The 23,527-nt window shown below is 49.8% G+C and overlaps 1 protein-coding gene across 2 annotated transcripts; it reads left to right on the forward strand.

The window, feature by feature from the left end:
• Positions 1–12,762: 12,762 nt before the first annotated feature.
• Positions 12,763–23,332, forward strand: GHRH (growth hormone releasing hormone). Of its 2 annotated transcripts, none has more exons than XM_047770323.1 (5): positions 12,763–12,923; positions 16,797–16,897; positions 17,179–17,283; positions 20,457–20,576; positions 23,194–23,332. In XM_047770323.1, the coding sequence occupies exons 2-5, from the start codon at positions 16,818–16,820 to the stop codon at positions 23,207–23,209; spliced, it is 321 nt and encodes a 106-aa protein (XP_047626279.1). In that variant the 5' UTR covers positions 12,763–12,923; positions 16,797–16,817; the 3' UTR covers positions 23,210–23,332. The 2 variants fall into 2 exon arrangements, with proteins under 2 accessions (XP_047626279.1, XP_047626278.1); XM_047770322.1 differs by lacking the exon at positions 12,763–12,923 and adding an exon at positions 14,492–14,591.
• Positions 23,333–23,527: the final 195 nt, after the last annotated feature.

Consider the following 23,527-nt stretch of genomic DNA (forward strand, 5'->3'; position numbering starts at 1 on the left):
ATCTCTGGAGCACTTGGACACAGCTTCCATCCCTGGCCTGGCACAGTGAGTTAAGGATCTAGTGTTGGTTGCCGCAGTCACAGCTGTGGCTCAGTTGAATCTGATCCTTGGCCCAGGAACTCAATATGCCAAGGGGCAGCCAAAAAACAAACAAACGAACAAACAAAAAGCATGAGGTTGGGAGTTCCCTGGTGGTCTAGTGATTAAGGACTCAGCATTGTCACTGCTATGGCTTGGGTTTGATCCCTGGCCTGGAAACTTTGGAATGCCATGGGCACGGCCAAAAAAAAGATAAAAAGCATGAGGTGACTCTAAATGCTGGAGAATGACCCAGGGAGTCATGGGGTGACTTACTCTTAATGTGTGCTCTTTTGTTATGGGTGGGGATTTTTTTGTTTGTTTTTTTTCTATGGCCACAACTTCAGCATATGAAAGTCCCAGGGCCAGGGGTCAAATCGAAGCTGTAGCTTCAGCCTACACCCAGGCCACAGCAACACCAGAAATGAGCCACATCTCAGAGTTCCTGTCATGGCTCAGTGGAAATGGATCTGACTAGCATCCATGAGGACGCAAGTTCGATCCCTGCCCTTGTTCTGTGGGTTGAGGATCCAGCATTGCTGTGAGCTGTGGTATAGGTTGCAGACGCGGCATTGCTGTGGCTGCTGTGGTGTATGCCAGCAGCTGCATCTCCAATTCAACTCCTAGCCTGGGAACTTCCATGTATCTCAGGTGCGGCACTAAAAAGCAAAAAAATAAAAAAAGAAATGAGTCACATCTGTGACCTATACTGCAGCTTATAGCAATTCCAGATTCTTAACCCACTGAGTGAGGCCAGGGATCAAACCTGCATCCTCAGAGAAACATTGGGTCCTTAACCTGCTGAGACACAATAGGAACTTGGTGTGTGCCATTTTGTATCTTTAGAATTTTGCACTCTATGCATGTACCTTATCAAAAGATAATCAATTCAAGAGCATATTAATACAACATTTCAATGGAGATAAAAATGCAGTCAAATAGCCCCCATTCACATCAGCCTACATTGTGGTGTTATTGTTAGTTTCAAAGGAGAGGTTAGATTTGGCAGCCCTTGGAAAATCTAAAACAATTAGAACACATGTTGCTTCTAATGAGTTGAGAGAGGAATAAGGGCCAGCTAGAGAAGAAAGGAGGAGGAAAAAAGGAGGAAAACAAAGAGGCCAGGCATAGACCAGCAGAGAAAAAATCCACAATCACTTTAGTGCCGCTGAGACCCCAAGGCAGCTGTGCTACCTGCTTCTTTCTAGCCAGCTGCCAGGTTGCCATGGTAATGTAATAGCCTGTGATAAGCTTATTTATGATTCTGAAAACATTAAAAAAAAAAAAAAAACCACCAGTAAGCTGAAGCTATGCAGCAATGAGCAGAGAATGTGCCCGCGTGAGAGAAGGCATCAAGGTGACCTTCCTGGAGCTTGTGGTCCCCCCTTGAAAACTGGGAAGGGGGGAATCAGCTTAGAGCAGAGGGTCCCAAACCTGAGCATGTAACCAAATCACCTGGGGGCTAGTTCAAACAGATTGTTACACCCATGCCAGAGATTCAGATTCCATAGGTCTTGGGTGGCCCATTTCATACAAGTTCCCAGGAGGTCCAGAAACTGAGGTTTGGGGACCACCATTCTATTGATCGCTAAAGGCCTCTCCGTGAAATCCCTGATGGCTCAGCAGGTTAAGGAAGGCATTGTCACTGCAGCAGATTGGGTCACTACTGTGGTGCAGGTTTGATCTCTGGCCTGGGAATTTCCACATGCTGTGCACGTGGCCAAAAAAATAAAATAAAATACAAAATAAAGGCCTCTCCAACTCAGGATTCCATGAGCTGTGGGCTCCAGCTCCCACTTGCCCTGAAATAGAAGATAATGCTTAAGAATTGAGGGGGAAAGCACATCCACCCCCTCCATCAGCTCCTCTGTTAACTAAGTAGCTGCAACACCCTGACAGAAAGCCTAGCATGGGTTGTAAGGTAGCCCAAAGCACCTGGTGAGCCAAGGGCTTTGAGGGCAATTTCCGAAGCCGAGGCCAGTGCCTCATACAAGCAATTGCATGGGAAGATTGGCCGGCATCCCAGCTGTCTTTGCCAGAACTCTCTCATGGGGCCAATTAACTGGGTGTGATGGCCAACAGGTGCCACTGGGCCAGAGGAAAGGTGGCTGCCAGTCAAGACTGTGGCCGAGCAAGGGCCGGAGCTGGTGGGAGAGGATTTGAAAATGACAGAAGCCAAATCTTCAGGCAGTATAATTTACCACAGTGGGATTCTGATTCCCCACAGAAATGGAGGCAGCCAGAAAATCCAAACACCCAACCCCATCCAGCACACACGGTGTCCTGAGTTAGAAAGCTCATGGCTGGGGCAGGATGCAATATTAGTGACAAGTCCCTCCAAATTCAAGATTTCTTGTCAATCAACAAATATTTATAGTAGTTTCTGTCGTGGCTCAGTGGTTAACGAATCTAACTAGCATCCATGAGGATGCAGGTTTGATCCCTGGCCTTGCTCAGTGGGTTAAGGATCCGGCATTGCCGTGAGCTGCGGTGTAGAGCGCAGACCAAGCTCAGATTTGGAGTTGCTGTGACTGTGGTGTAGCCTGGGAACTTCCATAGGCCACAGGTGCAGCCTTAAAAAGACAAGAAAAAAGCTCAAAAAAACCCCCACAGTTATGTATATTATCTATTCATGTATGATTACATATATAATCTATATTATATAAATGTACATAGAGAGGCAGAGAAATGATAGGGCAACTCTGTTAAAATGTTAACAATTGTTAAATCTAGGCAAAGAATATATGGGAAGGGGTTCTTTGTATTATTCTTATAATTTTTTCTGAAAGCTTGAAGCTATTTTTAAATTAGAAATGTAAAAAAGGATCCCATTCTGAAATTGCAACTTGTCCTTTTTCTTAGAATTACAGGTGTTGCCAAAAGAATTTTTTAGGTCGTGTGTTGATGTATGGAAGCAAAGGAGCTGGCCTGCTGAATCAGGAGTGGTTTGAGATACTGAACTGTTATTTTTGCACCTTTGAACACTTTGCAGGCTGGCTCTGCAAAAACGTATCCTCTGGTTTTCTATACGTTGTAAATATTTAGACCATAATTTCATTATAAACAGATGAATAAATGTGCAAAAAATAAAAATTTAAAAGGATCATGTAAATACATAACCAATTATAAATAGCCAAGAGAGCTATTTTTTTTAATGTAATGATGTGAGGAACTAAAGATAGAGTGGTTTGTCTTTGATAAGGGAAGTCAAGGAGGGCTTCCTAGAGGAGGCAGGTTTGAGCTGAGGTTTGAGTAGAAGTTGACCAGCAGAAGAGAGTTGCCTTCTAGGTAGAGGACCAGCTCTGTCAAAAGCCCTTCATGGGAAAGAGCTGAGTTGGAGGAACCAAAGAAAAGATATCAGGGCAGCTGGAGCAGGACACATGCTCTCCTTCCCAGCCTGATGCCTGGCGAGGAGCTGTGTGGGGGGCAGGGTTTCTGGAAAGGGCTGCTCTTCTGGCCCAGGATGGGGTCTGCTTGGTGTCTCCCCTACCTGTTCAAGCTGCAGTTCTCTTTTATCTTCCTCTAGCTCCCCTCTGACTCCCGGTCTTAAGACTCTGTTTGAATGCAGCTCCCCAGGCCAAGGTCCAGAATCCCAGCAACATATGGCTCTGAGAGCTGACAGCTTCTCACAGGCCCCTTCCCTTTAGCTCCATCTCAGCCCCACATCCCTGGTTGCCATCCATCAACCCCTTTACCTGCCGTAAAAAAACCACTGGCTGTCATTTAAACTTATTTCTACAATTTGCTTCCTGAGCCTCAGGCAACCAGCCCCATCTGCAGAGGGCTCTGTGCAGGTTCCATCGGTCTCCATCCACCGCTGGTTTCCCAAGAGCGCATATGGAGCTGCTCTTGGATTTCCTCCCGGGGCTCAGCCAAGTGCAACCCTGGGTGATTTTGGAGCGTGAAGCTGCATGAGAAAACATGGCGTCTCCATGGCATCCTGCATCTAGGTTAGCCAAGCATTTTGCAGACACGAAGTAACATCAAACCAAACCCTGGGAACACTTTCTAAACTCCAGGAGATGAGTGCCATTTCATCAGGGGTCCACTGAATCACCGAATTGAGAACCTAAAGGGAAATCTGAAGTCTTGGGGTCTAACACCCTCATGTTGCATATCAGCTCGGAGAGGTGAAATAATTTGGCCAAGGTCACAGAGCAAGTTTGTAGAGGAGCTGGGCCTAGGAACCAGTGGAAGGACAGAGTCCAGTTAAGGGACCAGGTAATAAACAATATACAGGGTGTCCCAGGAAGCTAAGTCTGCACAGCAGCGGCGGCATGATAGTCCTTAGCTATGCAGTGAGCGTCTGAGCGCCTTGGTGGGAAACCGGCCCCATGAATCTGCCTTGTTGCATTTAGCAACTACTCATTGTGTTATTTTTATCCATTTGGTTTCACTTTAGACCTGGTTCCTATTTCGCATTTATGACTAAGGGCCCTTGGGTGAGGAAAAGAGAAGTCAGAAAGAAGATTCTTTTCTCTTGTACTTTGCAAACTTTTCCAGGCTTTTTTTTTTTTTTTCCTTTACAACATTTCTTTCCAGGGCCCCCAAAGCTTCTCAAATCTCTTGCATTTCCAATCCCCCGTTCAGCCTTCACTCTAATTATCTTGGGAAAATTTAAATTTCTTATCGAGGCTCTGTGACAATACCGGCTCAAGATAAGCACCTTCTGAGGTCTTGTCAAACTGCCCTCAATAGATTCCCTTAATAGGAATTACCGCCAGAGTTTTCTTTACATGTGATAATGGTATTGTGACTATGTGGACGAAAAAGCCCTTATCTTTTTGAGATACATCCTGAAATATTTATGGATGAGGTGATATGAAGTCTAGGATTTGCTTCAAAATATTCTTGTGGGGAGAGTAAAGAAAAATGTTTCCTTAAGACACTGTTCTCTGCTGACGTTCTCTCGCAAGTTCTTCTGGCAGCATCTTCCCCTCCCGCAATCTATGAATCTGTTTATTTCGTATCCAGGGATGGGATTTGCCTCCTGGGGTCACAGCAGAGAAGAGAGTATAGGTGTTGGAGCCAAAGAGGCTTAGGTTCAAAATCCCAGCTCCACCCTCATGAGAACTGTGACCGAGGACAAGCCACTAAAATGTCTTAGTTCTAGTTTTCCCATCTGCAAAGAGGAGATAACACATTGACAACAAACCGCCTACTTTTCTAATCTGGTCTTTGCTCCCCAGTTTTCTAATTCTCCCTCCACCTGCCCTGAAGATGTGGATCCCACCCAAGCCCTTCTGCTCTCCCAAGTCCCCTCCCGTCGTCTCCACGGGCTCCTCTGCCTTGGCCCCTGGCTGGGAGCTCCAGGGTGGGTCCAAGTGACTGGAGGTGCGCTGAGTACGAAAAAATCACTCCACACGTGTACATTGGAACTCATTGCTCTTCCTCCCAGTCTGCGCCCCCACCTCCAAAGCATCCGATCACCCCTCAGGGCCCCTAGGGCTCCCCCTCCTCCCCCTCCCTCCCCCTGTCTACCTCAGGCCTGGGGTCCCATCTTCCAGAGTCCTGTCAAATCTACCTCTGCTGCTCCCCACCACCTCCTTTGTGGGCCTTGGCTCAGGCCCTCAGGCCCGCAGGCAGGGCCAGCTGTACAAGCGTCCTCACTGGGCTCTTTCCCCCGGGGTCCCCGCTCTGTTTTCCAGGACCCCCCTCCAGGCTGCTGGCAACACTCTCCTTCCAAAGCCGTCACTCTTGGGCTGGAAGACCTCCCACAGGCTCGCTCCGCTGAGAGGGGAGGCCCTAATTCCCTAGCACGGTATTCGACACTCTGAGCAGCGTGGCCTTTCGTGTATCATTCCAAAACCATCTTCTGCATTCCCTGCCAAAGAAGCCTTTGGCCTGGTTTCTCAGACTGCCGCCTCTCACACCTGCATCAGAATCACCTGGGGCCCTGGTGAAAAATGCAGACCCCTGGGCCCTACCCCCAGACAACCGAACCTGGGGGTCCGGGCCCGATGCACCTGAAACCTGAGGACCTTCTCTCTAGCCACACGGACCTGATCAGCCCCCAGGCCTCTGTTTAGGCTGCGTCAATGTTTCTCCTCTCTTCGCTGCCCAGCCCAAATGTCATCTCTGTACAGCATCTCCGGCTCCCTCGCAAAGCAAATTCCCCACCTATCCTGCTCCTCTAACACCAGGCACACACCTCTATTGTGAACCGTGTGTATGGCGCTGTACATAATTATGTTTGCCCGCCTGCCTGCTGGCCTGGCTTCCTAGCTGCACTCTCCATCAAAGCAAGGCCACTGAAGGCCTGGAACCCCCAACACAGTGAAAGGCACACAGCAGGCCCTTGATAAATATTAATTCATTTGAATCTTATCTTAATTATTTCTTGGCTCCAGGATCTTAAACAGAATGCTTAGCTCCCGGCAGGTTTTATTACATTGCTGACTGATGGATGAATTATCAAAGGAAGGATGAGAGCCTGAATGAGTGATGAAATATGCAAATAAACTAATGATGAATTTTCATGGTTGATTAGGATTCTGGAATGCCTGTGTGTGCCTGAGACTGTCTCTAACCTGAAGATGTGGGCATCGGTTCCGAGGTGAGGCCAGGACTTTTGGTTCCAAGTTCACTGGTGAAATCACTGGATCAAAGTTCTGATGTTAATCAGACATGTCACCATCACCCTTATGAGTGCTTGTGAAAAATACAGTGCCATCTCCCACTGCAACTTCCATGGTATCAGCCATGGGAAATTATCACTTAGTATATTGATTACTCTATCTCACAGGGTCCACAGAGACCCGACTGATACCTGCTCAAAGGGAAATCTGGTATCTGCTGTAAGGAGCTGGCCTTAAAATGCTGGGGCTGGGGCAGGGGGTAGCCTTGGGGAGCAAGGGCGTGAGGCTTGTCTGGAGGCAGATAGGTGCCTTAAGATTATCAAATGAGATCATGTATGTTACATGATTAGCACATAGCATCGGGAGATGGTTATGGCCAAAAAGCCAAAAAAAAAAAATTTTTTTTTAAGGGAGTTCCTGCTGTGATACAACAGGTTAAGGATCCAGCTTTGTCTCAGTAGAAGCTCAGGTTCAATCCCAAGCCTGAAAGAGTGGGTTAAAGATCCAGCATTGCCATTACTGTGGTGTAGGTCTCAGCTGCAGTTTGGATTGGATCCCTGGCCCAGGAACTTCCACATGCTGTGGATGCAGCCAAAAAAAAGGAAAAAAAAGAGATATGTTCTGGCTACACAGCCGTGACCCAGGACAACTAGATTCCTGTCAAGGATTTGGTGGTGGTGAGCGAGGCTGACCCAGGGCTAGAGGGATGGGAGTTAGGAAGCCAGGTCTGGCCATCGATTAGGGACAGATTCCCAGATTAGAGGAGAGTTCCAGCTTCAAGGATGGGGCTGAGTGTGCAAGCTGACCTTCCTTCTGCTCTGTGGCCTAGGTGTTCAGGGACCAAAGGGCACAGAATGGGGAAAGGCCAGGAGAATGTGGCCAGAGCCAGAGGAAAACCCCAGCAACTCTTCTTCCAGTCTGGAGTCAAGGCTCTTTTAGCCCTGCAGCCACAGAGGGGAAGTGAAGCTGTACCCCGGCCCCTGCACCTGGTGCCCATTTCAGATGGGAAACTTGAAACTAGAGTCCCAGGCAGCCCTCGGGTTTTTCCTGTAGATATTCATTAATGGCAACTTCCTCTTTCTGTGTCTGCGGGTCCTGTCGTCACTGAGATGCAACAACTCGGACTCTTAAGTGAGAAGGGGCTTCCCAACATTGGCCTTCGTCCTTGTCGGACCATGATCTTGACTGATGAGCCAGGCTGGAGGAAGGCTCCAAGTGCTGGGTTTTCTCCTTGGGACTTTGTCCTGGGGATCCTGGGGCAGGGGCTGGACTTGGGGATCCCGTAGCCTCCCCTAACTGGAAACATAGCCGAGAACCCAGGGCAGGAACTGGGCAGAGAAAGATGGGGGGCCCAGGTGGCTGAGGAGGGGATGGCCTGATAATGTAACTGTCCTGGACCCCTCAGTGCTCCCAGGATTTCACAAGGAACAAAGCCCTGGCTTTGGGGCATCTGGCTTTCTCAGCGAAGCCTGACATCGCCAACGACTGGGAAACAGTGACATCTGCCGGCTGCCTGAGGCCAGAGCCCTCCTCCCTGGTTGGAGAACCACAGAGCGTTAGGAGACCATCTTAGGGGTCAGATGCCTTTAGAATCCTGGAACAAAGAGGATTTGGCCTTTGATTCAGCTGTCTGGGAGGAGCCCAGGATTCTGCATTTCTAACAAGCCGCTAATACCACTGGGTCTAGGGTCGACAGTGCACCTTGTTTAGAAAGCTTTATTTATATCAATTATATCTCAGTAAAATTGAAGGAGTTCCTGTCGTGGCGCAGTGGTTAACGAATCCAACTAGGAACCATGAGGTTGTGGGTTCGATCCCTGGCCTTGCTCAAGGGGTTAAGGATCCGGCGTTGCCGTGAGCTGTGGTGTAGGTTGCAGACGCGGCTCGGATCCCTCGTTGCTGTGGCTCTGCCGTAAGCCAGGGGCTACAGCTCTGATTAGACCCCTAGCCTGGGAATTTCCATATGCCGCAGGAGCAGCCCTAGAAAAGGCAGAAAGACAAAAAGACAAAAAAAAAATGGAGGAAAAAATGTTTTAGGGGGCTCAGAGATGAATCAGATCTGGTCCCAGACATCCCAAGTGTCTTAGGGGTGCTTTTCCACATATAAAATCTGTTGATCACAAGGCAAGACCAGTAGGGAACATTTCTTGGAGAGGTGGGATCCATAGAGTGCTTTGAAGAGGGGTCAAATAGATCTTTGCCTGGGAGAGCTTGCTTGAAGAATCAGCCAGGGACCGGCTTCCTGTGCTGCATGCCTGGCACCAGCACTTCATCTCCCAACCCAGAAAAACAGCCTGGTAAACAGCCATAATAACTGACTTGGGACAAGCCCAAAGATTCCAAGCAAGGTGACTGTTTAAAATACTAATGAGGGGGAGTTCCCCTTGTGATGCAGTGGAAACCAATCCGACTAGGAACCATGAGGTTGCAGGTTTGATCCCTGGCCTTTCTTGGTGGGTTAAAGATCCAACATTGCTGTGAGCTGTGGTGCAGGTTGCAGGCACAGCTCAGATCTGGCTTTGCTGTGGCTCTGGCGTAGGCCAGCAGCTGTAGCTTCAATTAGACCCCTAGCCTAGGAACCTCCATATGCTGCAGGTGCGGCCCTTAAAAAAAAAAAGCTAAATAAGTTAAAGTAAAATAAAATACTCATGAGGGTAATATTTCCAAGCAACCCAGAGTCATTTAATTGACTTGCTAAGTACGGCCGACTTCACTTCTTTAAAAGAGTTCTAATGGCCTTCCCAAATGCAGACTTTTCCAGAAAGAGGTGAACCTCTAACGGTGACTGGATCACCATCCAATCACAGGCACTTATGCTTGGATAGGACGTGAAATAGGAGACAGAACCTTTTGGCCCCATTTCACAGAAGAGGAAACCGAGGCTTGGGGAAGTCCTGTGACTTTGCCCGAGGCCACCAAGCCAGGCCAACCCCTACGACATCGCTCTCATAAGCACTCCTGTTGACATCTGCTGCAGCTGACTCCACAGAAGGGCCTAGAAGGCATAGAGTGGGCAGCAGGGGATAACAAAGGAATCTGGGAGTCTGGGGTCCAGGCCTTCCAGCCTTGCATGGTGGCCTCAGGCTGGGAACACCGCCGTCATCCAGGGAGAGCGATGAAAGCAGCTTTTACAAAGCAGGGTCTGAAGCCCTGGGACAGGCCCCCTTTGTCGATTCCCTCTGCGCTCCCCACCCCCAGGCCCAGGCCTCTAGCATCGCCCTCTGAATGGCTGGCTCCGGCACACTGGAAATTTGCAACACAAATGCTCCGCTTGTCTCTCGGCGGAGCCTCGCTGCCCCAGCCTTTTGGGGCTTTTTAAAGCCAGCCTTTCTCTAGGGCGCTTTCTTTCCACAGCTCAAGCCCCCAGCCCTTACACACAGGCACGATCACTAATTAGCGCTGGGTTCAAACCCATCCTGGGAAGAGAGCCGGGTGGTGAGCAAGCCGTTCCCACCCTTCGGAGGATAAGGACGAGGCGGCTGGCAGCAGGACTTGGTGGAGGGGGCCGGGCTCTCACTCTCAAGGCACATTTTCGCTTCCTCCCTCCCATCTCCTTCCTTGATGGGTTGGAGCAATGACAGCAAATTAAGCTCCTCACCCAGGAGGGCTCCCAGCTCTCCCGCCTGGCTTTCTGAGCTCAGCTCTGATCATTAGACCTACAGTAATGGCTGCATTTGCCAGGTGTATCAGGTACTTTCCAAGCATAGTTTCTGATCCTCACAACAACCTGGGGAGGTGGGTATTATCATGCCCATTGTACAGATGTGGTAACTGAGGCTCAGCACAGCTAAACACCTTGCCCAAAAATCACACAGTTGGCTCCAAACCCACTTGATACTTTCCCAGCTTTACCGTGACTTCTCCCTTTTCTTGATTCTTGGAACATTTAGTGGTGTGTCCCTCTCTGGGTCCACCTCCTTGAGGTAGATGGTGGCACAACTGTAGAAATTTATGAAGATTCACCAAACCATAGACTTCAAACAGGTGACTTTTTTGGTGTGTTAATTATGCTTCAGTAAAACCCTTAACTTTTGGGAGGTTTTTTTTGGCTGCACCCATGGCATGTGGAAGGTCCCAGGCCAGGGATTGAACCCAAGCCACAGCAGTGACAACACCAGAGCCTTAACTTCTGGATCACCAAGAAACTCCTAAAGTTCTTAAAAAAAACTGGAAGAATTAGAATTGGTGGGCCATAGTAGCTCAGGTTGTTGTGGAATACTAAATTTGCAAGCTAGAAAACTTTTGAGTCCTGGCTCTACCATTGCACAGCTGTGTGACTGTGGAAAAGTGGGTAACCTTTCTGTGCCTCTTTCCTCATTTAGAACAACAGTGATAGCAGTAGGAGCTTACTTATGTGACTTACTCTATTCCAGGCCTGTTCCTTATCCACAGTCATATTTAATCCTCACCCAACAGCCTCATGAGATGAGCCCCATCACTCTCATTTCACAGATGAGAAAACTGAGATTAGGCATGAAGTCTTTAGCTCAATCCCTAACACAGAGCTTCAGCTGGGGTTGAATTCTCATCCCTATGGTTTCTTGGGCCAGTTCTGTGTGTCCTATGTCTGCACTCTGGCCTGGTGTCCGTTCTGGGTGCCCAACTCTGGGTGGTACCCACCTTGCATTCGCTGAGATAACCCCACACCTCCTGTCTGTAAGAGAGCCCACTGCCCTGGGCGTCCTAACTCCTCCATCTGCCACCTGCAGCTGTGACCCATCAGCCATTCTTAGTCCCTGGGGATCTGGCCTGACCTGACCACACCACGTTGTGTCCAGGCCTGCAGGGTGATGCTGCTCAGTCCCTGCTTCTCTGGGGAACATCCCATGTTTGCTCTGTGCCAGGAACATGGCTCAGTGAAGGCTAAGAAGCAGGTTCACAAAGTGTCACTTGGAGGAGGTTCCAGAAACTACTGGTTCTAACTGCGAACCAGAGAGGTGTCCCAGGGGCAGGCAAAGGCAGTCTCCACTCCTCAATCTCTAACCAGTGCAGCTCCATTTTAAAAATCTGTGTTAGGAGTTTCCTGGTGGCTCAGCAAGTTAAGGACCTGGTCACTGCTATGGCTCAGGTTCCTCAGCAGTGACCTGGGTTTGATTCCTGGTCCCAGAGTTTCTGCATGCAGTGGGTGCGGCCAAGAAAAAAATCTGCTTTATATATTGCACTTCCATAGACGATTTCCAAAGAAAGTTCTGTGTCACTATTTACAAACTTGGAAAGCTAACTGTTCTCTGCTGTTTTCCCCGAGCTGGGGTGGGAGTAGAAATCGATCGTGTAGAAACTGAGGCCTGGAAGGTAGAAGTAACTTCTGAAGGTCACCAAAGTCGTGACGGACAGACACGGAGGGGTAGTTGGACTCTTAGCTCACAGCAATTTCCAGTCCTCCACAGCAGCCCTATGGGAAACCAGGGCTTCTGCCTCGCACACTTTCATGCCGTTCTTGAGGCTTCTTTTGCTATAGGCTAGAGAAATCTGGAAGCACAACTCTCCCAAGACACTCCGCCTCTCCCCTCTCACCTCACACACCTCTGAGGCAGCCTTGACACACGAAACAGATGCTCCCCAGGCTCGCTGCCTACACCGACCTGTGACCACAGCAGGTACAAGTCAAGAGGGGAAAATCTTGATAATTGGATGACAAGGGAAATAGCAAGCAACTTTCCTCACTAAGAGGAGAAAAACACCCAGCCTGTAATGTTGGCTGCCCTAAAGTGAAATAAAGTTGCACATGGACAAAACAAGATTATACCAACTTTTTAAAAGGCCCATTTATCTCTGAGAGTAAATGGTGGTTCACCGTTCTGCGTACTCCAATTATTAGAGTAGCAGGATTATACTCTCTCTTCTTCTCAGAAAAATATAATTTTTTTTTTTTGCTCTGTCCGTGCTCTCGAAGATAAAGGGCAAGTTCAATACGAGTCTGAATTGGCGAGGGGCAAAACCTCTTTCCCCCGTTAGGGTTTGTCAGTGCGATGCTAAAAACGGTCCTTTGGTGGACTTGTGTGTAATTGATTCTCTGACGCTGACAACACTTAGGAAAATGAAGGTATAAATGATGCGAGTACCACGCAGGCGCTGAAGCAAACGGCGAGCCCGAGGCCCCTGGAACTGGAGCCGCGTCTTCTGGCAGAGGGAGACCTGCCACATCGGAGGTGAGAGGGGGGTGGCCCTGGGGGCCGGGCTGGATGGGGGCGAGACAGTTGATCTTCTCACCAGTTCAGAGACACCCAGTTCACCAGGCCCACTGCCGTCTTCTTTGCCCTTGGACTGGTGAGTACCTTTTAGGCCCCTTGTTAGTGGCTCTGGAACGTGCTCTTGATGGTTGGCGCCATTTTGAGGTTGTCTTGGACGCTTGGCCACTCAGTCCTCGGAGAGGTGGCAGGCAGACACGTGCCAGGTGTCTGTCAGGGGCAGCTGAGGTCTCGGTGCTCCTTCATGGGTGTGGGGGTGGGCTTCTAGAGCAAGACACCCGCTGGCTAGATTCTCCTGCCCACAACGGGATTCTGCCATGGACCCGAAAGGAAGCAAGTGGCTGTGCAAATCAATACCACTCACCGATCGCTCAGGACCGATTTAATACAATTGCCTGGAAATTGATAACGTTTTGCTTTCTTGCTCAATTGCAGCTGCACTCCTTACTCTAGGTTTTAGACACAATGACCTGCCCCTGAAGCTTGTCTCTTGGACCCTTCGGGGCTTCAGGGATCCTGAGTATTTGCATCTTTTACCATAAGCCTCCTCCAACCTTTCTGGAAGGGGGTGGGGCATCACCCTTTTGAATGACCATTCAAGATGCTTCCTCACTAAAAACTTAGATCTCCCTCGACTTAGAGCACTATTGCTGGAAACAGTTTATAAATAGAGTCAGGATTGGGGGGGGCGGGGTTCTTAAATCACACAGTAGAATATTCGAGAAAGGTAAAAGATTTGTTTTTTTTCCCCCAGGAGTTCAAAAATGGCCTCGCTAGTTTGGCACTTGAGATCTGATCTGTCGTCAGTTGAAGGTTCATCTGCAGAATTCTTGTAGCATTCTTGGCACCAAGTCTGGCAAAAGGTGCCAGCTGCTGTGAATCAAGTGCCCATTTATCCTGAAGCTAGACAACCTCAAATATATCTAATGACAAAATTAGTTTGTAAGCACTGTTGAGAGCTGACTGATACTTGTAATGATAGATGATAAACCCTAAGATGACTTTGAGGCCATCAAGGAGTTGTCGGTGGTGCTGTTGGATATGCACTAGATTTAATTCCATGAATTCTAGCTCCTTGGACTGGCCATGTGGAAGACATCTGTCAACAGCTAGCTTCTCCGCTGTTCTCATCTCATAGGCTGGGTTATTCTTGCTGTTTTCCTTTTTTGTCCAGTGGGATTTTGCAACCACATGGATTAGGTTCTCAGCCCAGAGGTTACAAGGGTGTCATGACCCATCCCTAGGGCATGTGGTTTATAGCAAATGTGGTGCCTCTTGGTGGACCAGATTATGAGGTTACCCCACCTCATTCCTGAATGACCAGGGGTTATTGGACTTACGTTGACTTGCCCCCCAAAGTCTGCCCTCTTATCGGGCTATTTTCAACTCCCTAAAACCACTGGCTGTGCATAGGAACACGCCAACCAAGCAGGTGTTCCTGTCCTTCCCCCTTATTTCTTCCCCAGAGACTTAGTTACAAAGAGCAAAAGCATGTGGTCTTCTCAGAACCGTTTCCCACGCACAGGTGATGAATTCTGAGGCGCCCGCATGAATAGGGGATTGTATTTGAGAGGGCGCCTCGCGGAGCAGGAGGAAGTCTGCTGGCCTGGGAATCACGAGGCCCCTTCTGAAGTGCCCACTCCGAGACTAATTTGTTGGAGGACCACAGAAAAAGGCCCTTCTCTTCTCTGGGCTCATTTCCCTGATGGTAAAATAGAGGTGGTGATACCTGCTCTGGAGGATAAAGGTAGGGGTGTCCTGGGAATCCCTTGAGCCAGCCCTGGGAGAAGGGGTGGCAGGTGGGGAGACCCAGGGGGAGCCTAGGCCAAGAGCAGGGGTTTGGGTTTCACTCTGGCGGGGATGGAGTGCCAAGGCTTCTGAGAGGTGAGTGAGTGATTAAGGGTCTGGATGAGCCCTGGTGGTTAAAGGACCAGCAGGACAGAAGGCAAGAAAGCCCAGGCTGCAGCTGGGAGACCGAAGAGCAGTGGTGTGTGGAGGAGATTTTCTGCCTCCAAATATCTCCCTGCTGAGGAAACCAGCAGTGGACCAGCTCAGAAAAGGGGGAGCCAGTTGTGACAGTGTGATGAGAAGGGCAGAAGACGAAAGACCCTCGGTTTGGGGGCCGGGGTCTAAGTCAGGTGCAAAGCGCATCTAAAGGGCTTTTCATGGGAGCTCCTCCTGTGGCACAAGGGGATTGGTGGCAGCGTGTTGGGAGTGCTGGGACATGGGTTCGATCCCCAGCCCAGCACAGTGGGTTAAGGATCCAGCATTGCTGCAACTGTGTCTTAGGTCGTGATGGCAGCTAGGATCTGATCCCTGGCCCGGGAACTCTGTATGCCTCGGGGTGGCCAAAAATAAAAAAATAAAGGGCTTTTCGTGTGGATGGAGGTGCAGAAGCTCTGGGAGGCACAGCAGGTAGACATTGAAGGGGCTGCCCTCGAGGGCTGATACCACGGTCTCATCTTTTCTCTGGCCCCAGCCCTCCCCAGAATCATGAAAGCTTAACAAGAATTTGCAGCAAAAAGGGACTTGGAACTTGATGCAATGAGAAAAACCTCCTAACAAGAGGAGCTGCCTGGAAATGGGACAGACTGGCTTGGAGGTAGTGAGCTCCCTGTCACTCACTGGCAGTGAGTGAGTGAGCTGAAACTGGAGATTGTCTGCGGGGAGAGGGTGCACGTCAAAGAGGAGCTGGTGACTGAGGTCTGGACCGCCCCCTCCTCTAGCTCTGGAGGTGCAGGGGTCTCAAGGCATGCCTGGGTTAGTTGAGACCCCAGTGTCTGGGAGAAGTGGGGTGAGCCCAGAAAAGGGAGTGGATTCCTGCAGCGCAAGCTCTGCCTGCCGGAAATCCCTCCTCAGCAGGACCAACTGGAAATGGAACCTGACAGGCAGATGGTCCTGGCCTCTCTGGGGCTGGCTGGGCCTCCGGGGCGGGGGGCTGCATCCCCACGGAGTGGACATCCTGCGGAGAGGGGGTGCCCCTGGGAGATGAGAAGACCCAACTCTTAGGTGGCCGAAATACGCCGAAGCCAGCCATCTCTGCCACGCACGCGGTCTGCGTTGACGGCAGAGGAACCTCCCCCGCCGAGGCGCAAGGCAGGCTCTCTCCCCTGTTGACTGTTCTTCCCCTAATTGCATGGTGTCAGCAGGCCCCAATTAAGGATAATTGCGTGATCTATGAGATGCTTCTGCCTCACGGGCTCCCCAGGCTCCCTGGTTTCTATCAGGGCTAGAAGTCTCTGGCAAAATCTAAGCATCTGGAGCAAGAGGTATAGCCTCCCCCCACCCCACCCCCAGCTCCACACAAAAACAAAGCAGCCTGCCCTCTGAGCATCAGAGCATTGTGGAGAATTCCCCACACGCCACACCCTCCAGGTACCCCATCTCATGCTCACAAGGACCCTTTGTCCTGGGCAGAGTTAGTAACTCCATTTTGTGCGTAAACAGAGATCCAGAAAAGAGAAGCCCCCCGTCCTAGGATGAACAGCTAGTGATGGATGTGAACTCTGATTTGTCTGACCCAGAGCCTGAGCTGTTAGTCCCGCTCACCGCTGTCAGTGCCGCTGATTTAGAGGACGAAGGGAAGATGCTTGCTTTCCCCTGCTTCCTCGATGAGGCCTGAATGCCACGTGCAATGCCTCACAGCCAGGGGCAGGTTCACCATTATCCTTCACTTTATACGCAACCCCGTGAGGTCAGCAGGGTGGCCTTATCATACCCATTTTACAGATGAAAAAAAAAATGAGGTCAGAGCTTGTGTCTAGCAGAGGCCAGACTTGAACCCAACTGTGTCTGACTTCCAGAGTCTGTGTTCTTCTTCCTGCCCCACAGCTTCCAAAGGACAAGGACCAAAGCTTGCACGGGGCCAAGACCTGAGCTGGGCCCAGCCAGCAAAAGGTGTCCCAGTGGCTATGGCTCCAGCTGACCTTTTCCTCCTGTCTGTCACTCCCAGGTGCCACCACAGGGGTGAAGGATGCTGCTCTGGGTGTTCTTCCTCGTCACCCTCACCCTCAGCAGCGGCTCCCTCAGCTCCCTGCCCTCCCAGCCCCTCAGGTAAGCAGTCCTGACAACAGGCCCTGGGTTCCTGCCAGCCCACTGCTGTCCGTGCAGGTGTGGTGTCAGGGGATGCAGAATTGAGCTGTCAGCTGGCCGCAGGCAGCCTCCCCTGCTCCTCTCTGGGAGGGAGGTGGACTCCGAGCCCCAGAGAGGTCACCCCCACCCTCCTCTCTAGGGGGTGAGCAGGGCAAAGGGCAACAGAAGGACCTTACTGAGATCCAGTGAGACAGCCCACCGGCCTCCCACCCTGCCCTTTGACCTCTGACTCCTTCCACTAGGATGCCGCGGTATGCAGATGCCATCTTCACCAACAGCTACCGGAAGGTGCTGGGCCAGCTCTCTGCCCGAAAGCTCCTCCAGGACATCATGAGCAGGCAGCAGGGGTGAGCCGACGTTCTAGTGACTTCTTACACTCCAAATGCCCCTCAGTTTGCAGGGACCAACTCTGGTCTCTTCCCTTGCTCAGTACCTGTCATTTCGGGAGTTGCCAAACCTCAGCTTACTTCTAATAAATGATCATTGGACCCCCACTATGTGGTTGTCCCCATTACCACTTGGTTGTGACTCTGTGCCAGAAACAAAGGCTACACGGAGACAGGTACACACCTTCGACACAGCGCCGGGCACAGAGTAAGCCCTTGGTAGTGTTAGCCATTTTCTTAGTTTCATTGCTCTAACAACTCTGCAAAGGAGGTACTCTTACCCCCATCATACAGAAGCTACATTAATAGCTTCCAAACGGCATACACCAGAGTGGCAGAGTCAGCATCCAAGGAGCCTGACTGCAGAGCTTGAACACATTTTATAAGTTTCTTTTTTCTTTTTTAGGGCTACACTTGCAGCATATGGAAGTTCCCAGGCTACACCAGGGCAGCACCAGACCCGAGCCACGACTGCAACCTACACCACAGCTCATGGTAACTGGATCCTTAACCCACTGAGCAAGGCCAGGGATTGAACCTGTGTCCTCATGGATACTAGTCAGGTTTGTTTACCTCTGAGCCACATCAGAAACTCCCTGAACACATTTTGGTTTTTATTTTGAAAAAATTCCACGAGTTCCTGCTGTGGCACAGAGGGTTAAGAAACCAACTTCAGTGGCTCAAGTCACTGCAGAGGTGTGGGTTGGATCCCTGGCCTAGCACAATGGGTTAAAGGATCCAGCACTACCACAGCTATGGCACAGGTCACAGCTGTGACCCTGATTCAACCCCTGGCCAGGGAACTTCCATATGCCATGGGTGCAGCCATTTAAAAAAAAAAAATTCCAAAATTTCAGAGAAGTTTCAGCAATAATACAAAGAGCTTTCATATATCTTTCCTCATATTCAACAATTCCTAATATTTTTATTATATTTGCTTGCTCTATATCTGTACATTGATACACTAACCCATGTACATATTATTATTGTTGTTTTGCTGAGCCATTTGAGAGTGAATTGCTGTCATCGTGACCCTCTACCCTTAAGGACTGCCTGTGTCCTAATATCCAAACAAAGAATGCTCTTTGAGGAGTTCCCATTGTAGCGCAGTGGTTAACGAATCCGACTAGGAACCATGAGGTTGCGGGTTCGATCCCTGCCCTTGCTCAGGGGGTTAAGGATCCTGCGTTGCCGTGAGCTGTGGTGTAGGTTGCAGACACGGCTCGGATCCCGCGTTGCTGCAGCTGTGGCGTAGGCCAGTGGCTACAGCTCTGATTAGACCCCTAGCCTGGGAACCTCCATATGTCATGGGAGCAGCCCTAGAAAAAGGCAAAAAGACAAAAAAAAAAAAAGAATACTCTTTGAGGAGTCCCCGTCATGCGGCTCAGGAGAAATGAAACTGATGAGCATCCATGAGGACACAGGTTCCATCCCTGGCCTCCCTCAGTGGGCTGAGGATCTGACGTTGCTGTGAGCTGTGGTGTGTGGCCCTAAAAAGACCAAAAAAAAAAAAAAGAATACTCTTTGACATAATCACAGTGTAATCATTTCTAAGAGTCCATATTCAAATTTTACCAGTTGTCTCCCCATGTCCTTTACAGCAATTATTGATATTCCTCATTCAGGATCCAAACTAGCATCACAGGCGGCATTTAGTTGTCATGTCTCTTCAGTTTTTTTCATCTGGACCCATCCGTCGGTCTTTCGTGATACTGACTTTAGTGATTAGTAAAGGCCAATTCTTGGTAAAATGTCCCTCATCTTGGACTTGCCTGGTCCTTCTTCATGATTGGAGTCATGCTGTATAAAGGAAGTGATGTCTCACCTTATCACGAGGCGGCAGGTGTCAATTTGTCCCATTTGCGATGGTGACTTTGATCCCTTGGTTAACATGATATTTGCCAGGTTTCTCCTCTGTAGAGTTAACATTTTCTCCTTTGTAGTTACTAAGTCACGGGGTTAGTAGATGCAAACTGTTACATTTAGAATGGATAAGCAATGGGGTCGCGCTGTATAGCCCAGGGAACTATACCCAACCAATCACTTGTGATGGAACATGATGGAAGATAATATGAGAAAAAGAATGTGTGTGTGTGTATATATATATATATATATATTCATTATTGTGCGTCATTTTGCTGTACCGCAGAAATTGACAGAACACTATAAATCAATGATTATTTATTTTTGCCTTTTTTAGGGCCTCATCTGTGGTATATGGAGTTTCCCAGGCTAGGGGTCAAATTGGAGCTGTAGCCGCTGGCCTACACCATAGCCACAGCAATACCATATCCAAGCTGCATCTGCAACCTACACCACAGCTCATGGCAACACTGGATCCTTAACACACTGAACGAGGGCAGGGATTGAACCTGCGTCCTCATGGGTACTAGTCAGATTCCTTTCCACTGAGCCATGAAGGGAATTCCCTAAATCAACTATAATTTAAAAAAAAGAATTCAGGGAGTTCCCATTGTGGCGAGCAGATACGAATACGACTAGGAACCATGAAGTTTCAGGTTCCATCCCTGGCCTCACTCAACAGGGTGAGGATCTGGCATTGCCGTGAGCTGTGGTGTAGGTCACAGATGCAGCTTGGATCTGGCATTGCTGTGGCTGGCATAGGCTGGCAGCTGTAGCTCTGATTAGACCCCTAGCCTGGGAACTGTCATATGCCACGGATGTGGCCCTAAAAAGCAAAAAAATAAAATAAAATAAAATAAAATAAAATATATAAAATTAAAAAAAGAAATTCAATGAAGAATACTAAGTCATCAGGGGGAAGATATTTGCAAATGTATATTTCTCAGCCTATAGTCTTCACTCCTATATATACCACCTTTTTGAGGGGGGGGGCAGAAGTCCCAGGCCAGGGATCAAACCTGCACCACATCAGCGACCCCAGCCACTGCAATGACAATGCCTCAACCCGCTGCACCGCAAAGGAACTCCTATGCTGCCTTCTTAAATGTTGCTGAGTACTGTTGGGTATGAGAGTCGAGAGTCTATGCCAGACATTGGCCTCGGCACAGAGACACCCCCAGCTCTGCTCCCTTTGCCCTGGCTTTTCCCAGGCCTCTCTGTGTCCTACCCAATTAGCAACCTCAGGTGTTTATCTTTGTCTGCTCGAATAGGGAGAGAAACCAGGAGCAAGGAGCAAGGGTACGGCTTGGCCGTCAGGTGGACAGCATGTGGGCAGACCAAAAGCAGATGGCATTGGAGAGCATCCTGGCGACCCTGCTGCAGGAGCACAGGTAGGAATCCGTGTGTGCTGGCGTGAGCACGTGTGCCTATATGTGTGTGTTTAGGGGCCTCGGTGGCTTCCTTCCCAGAGGGTAGCCAGGGAAAGGACAGAAGCGCCTCCTTTCCAAAGGTGCGGGGCTCTGCCAAGCAAACTGCGGATGAGGGCCCTCCTTCCATACATCAAGAACTGGAAAAAAAAAAAAAAAAAAAAAAAGGAGTTCCCGTTGTGGCGCAGTGGTTAACGAATCCGACTAGGAACCATGAGGTTGCGGGTTCGGTCCCTGCCCTTGCTCAGTGGGTTAACGATTCGGCGTTGCCGTGAGCTGTGGTGTAGGTTGCAGACGCGGCTCGGATCCTGCGTTGCTGTGGCTCTGGCGTAGGCCAGCGGCTACAGCTCCGATTCGACCCGTAGCCTGGGAACCTCCATATGCCGCAGGAGCGGCCCAAAGAAATAGCAAAAAAGACAAAAAAAAAAAAAGAACTGGAAGAAGGAGAGAAAGCGCGTGCCAGAGACTGGATCTCATCCACTGCTGTACCTCCAGTGTGTCTCAAGAGGCCAGGCTCAGTGTCTGTGTCCAGAAATATTACTTACTCAACAGTTCTGGGATAGGACCCAGGAACCTGAAGGGGTTTTTTTTGTTTCTTTTTTGGCCACCCTGAGACATATGGAGCTCCCGGGCCAGGGATCAGATCTGAGCCACAGTCATGACCCACACTGCAGCTGCAGCAATGCAGGATGCTTTAACCCGCTGTGCCAGGCCAGGGATCCAGCCCGCATCCTGGTGCTGCAGAGATGCTGCTGATCCCATTGCACCACAGCTGGAGCTGCAGAACCTGAAATTTAACCAGGTTCCCAGGGGACTCTGCTGCTGATGGTCTGAGAGGCATGCCCCTGATCTCTTGCCAAGTTCACAAAACTACTGTCAAAGGAAGACCAGCCCTCCCCACACCCTCGGGGGGACTGGTGTGAACAGTGCTCATGAGAGGGAGAGAAGGGAGTTGACCGTCATCTCCCATCTCACTGACCCTCACATTCCCCCTGGGAATCAGGGAAGATGAGGAATGAGTTCTCCCATTTTATAGAGGAAAACAGAGACAAAGAAAGGGGCACCACCAGGGACTAGGCAGCCCTGAGACCCTCACCCAAACTCCACAGACCAAGTTTCCCCAAGAGGACCTGACTGTTGGCACAAACTCTGCTATAATCTCAGAGCCTGGCTTTGAACTGTGGGCATAAACAGGTCCCGGCAGGTCTCTGCCAGGCATTTCTGGACCAACCAGCTCCCAGCAGGGCTCTCTGTGTGTGCCCTCACCTTTGTCCCAGCCTAATTAGACACCAAGAGCTCACAGATCTGGCCAAAAGCAGTCCTGGGGAGATGCAAGCAGCAGCAGGCTGACAGGCAGCGCGCAGGGGGGTGAGTGAACCAGCCTGGGAGGCAGGATGCACACCTGAACCCCAGCCCCACTTCTGCACACAGCTCTCCGCACACAGCAAATCAGTTTCCCAGTTCCCTCCTCCAGGAAAGGAGTGGGTCAGCTCCAATCACTGCCAAGGTCCCTTAGGCTAGAATTCTAAAAATAATGCCCCTAAGAATAATGCCTCTCACGCTGCGATTAGGTAATCATTCCCCTGCTTCTTGGCTCCCACCAGACCCCGGTGGGGTGGAGTGGCCCCGAGGAAGGCCAAGCCCTAAGAATGCAGGCTTTGTTCCTGTGGTTAAAAGCCAGAGACTTCACAGAGCTTGAAGTCAGAGAGCAGCGGGAGGGGCCTGGAGGCTGCTCCAGCCATTGTTTCCCCTCCAGTTGAACTGCTGCAAATACTAGGACCTAACTGGTGGGCCTGAAAAAACATAACAAAATGCGTTCTTATACCTTAATGGCACAGAGTAGGAGCTGGCAGATGGCATCCTCTTGCATCCACCTCCCTTTATGTGCATATAACAGTCCTGTAAGGTAACAAGTTCAGATTTCTCCATCTTCCCATCCTTTGAAAAGCACCCAAAGATGGCCAGGCTCTGGGCTGGGGGTACAGTGGCGGTCTTGGCTCTCATGGAAATCATAATGCACTGAGGCAGACAGAGATTAAACACGTACTTGTACAGTGGGTTATTTAATTTGTGGTAAATGGTAAGAGATGTTGGGGTGGATGAATGTGCGTGCTGGAAGGAATAACTCGATCTAACCTGGTCTGGGTATTATGGTGGCTGCTGCTTCTTCTCCTTCTCCTCCTTTTCCTCCTTCTTCCTCTTCTTCCTTTTTCTTCTCCTCCTCCCTCCACCTTCTCCTTCCCCTTCTTCTTCTTGTTTGGCTGCATCCTTTGCATGTGGAAGTTCCCAGGCCAGGGATCAAACCCGCACCACAGCAGCGACCTGAGCCACTATAGTGACAACGCTGGATCCTCCACCTGCTGAGCCACACAGGCAGCTCAGCTTCTTTAATGGGAGGTGACTGGCCCAGATCTCACTGGGAGTGAGTTGGGAGAGCTGGGACTAAGATGGAGGTCCTTTTGGGACCCCAGCAGTCAGTCTTGACACTGGAGCCTCCATCACCCTAGTTCCAGGTGCCCTGTCCTATTTTCTCTTACTCCAGTGCCCCCAGATTGAACTTTATCTTCTTTTTCTGCAACAGGAATTCCCAAGGATGAAGATTCTGCCTGTGTTTTCTGCTACCTGCAGCCGAGACAAAACTGCATCCAGTTAAAGCTATTTAATTTCTGACCTGCTTTTTCCTTTATAAATACAATAAAATTCCCCCATACTGGTCTGCATTTCAATTTCCTTTTATCTTCAGCCTATTTTTTTACATGCTTTACATAGTTACATTTCCAAAAATGGTATCACAAGATAAAAAAAAAAAAAAAAAGCTAACATTTACCAAACACTCAGAGACCCAGGCCAGGCAGCTTCATATGTAGAGTCTCACGTGCTGCTCACACAGCCTAATGGGAGGTGTCAGCACCCTT

This window comes from Phacochoerus africanus, chromosome 3 (genome assembly GCF_016906955.1).
Source record: "Phacochoerus africanus isolate WHEZ1 chromosome 3, ROS_Pafr_v1, whole genome shotgun sequence".
Lineage (NCBI taxonomy): Eukaryota > Metazoa > Chordata > Mammalia > Artiodactyla > Suidae > Phacochoerus > Phacochoerus africanus.

Excerpts from the sequence above, each read along its gene's own strand:
- GHRH (XM_047770323.1), top strand. The coding sequence starts at position 16,818 with ATGCTGCTCTGGGTGTTCTTCCTCGTCACCCTCACCCTCAGCAGCGGC. Across the intron at positions 16,898-17,178 it reads CTGCCCTCCCAGCCCCTCAG|GATGCCGCGGTATGCAGATG; the intron begins GTAAGCAGTCCT and ends TCCTTCCACTAG. Across the intron at positions 17,284-20,456 it reads ATCATGAGCAGGCAGCAGGG|GGAGAGAAACCAGGAGCAAG; the intron begins GTGAGCCGACGT and ends CTGCTCGAATAG.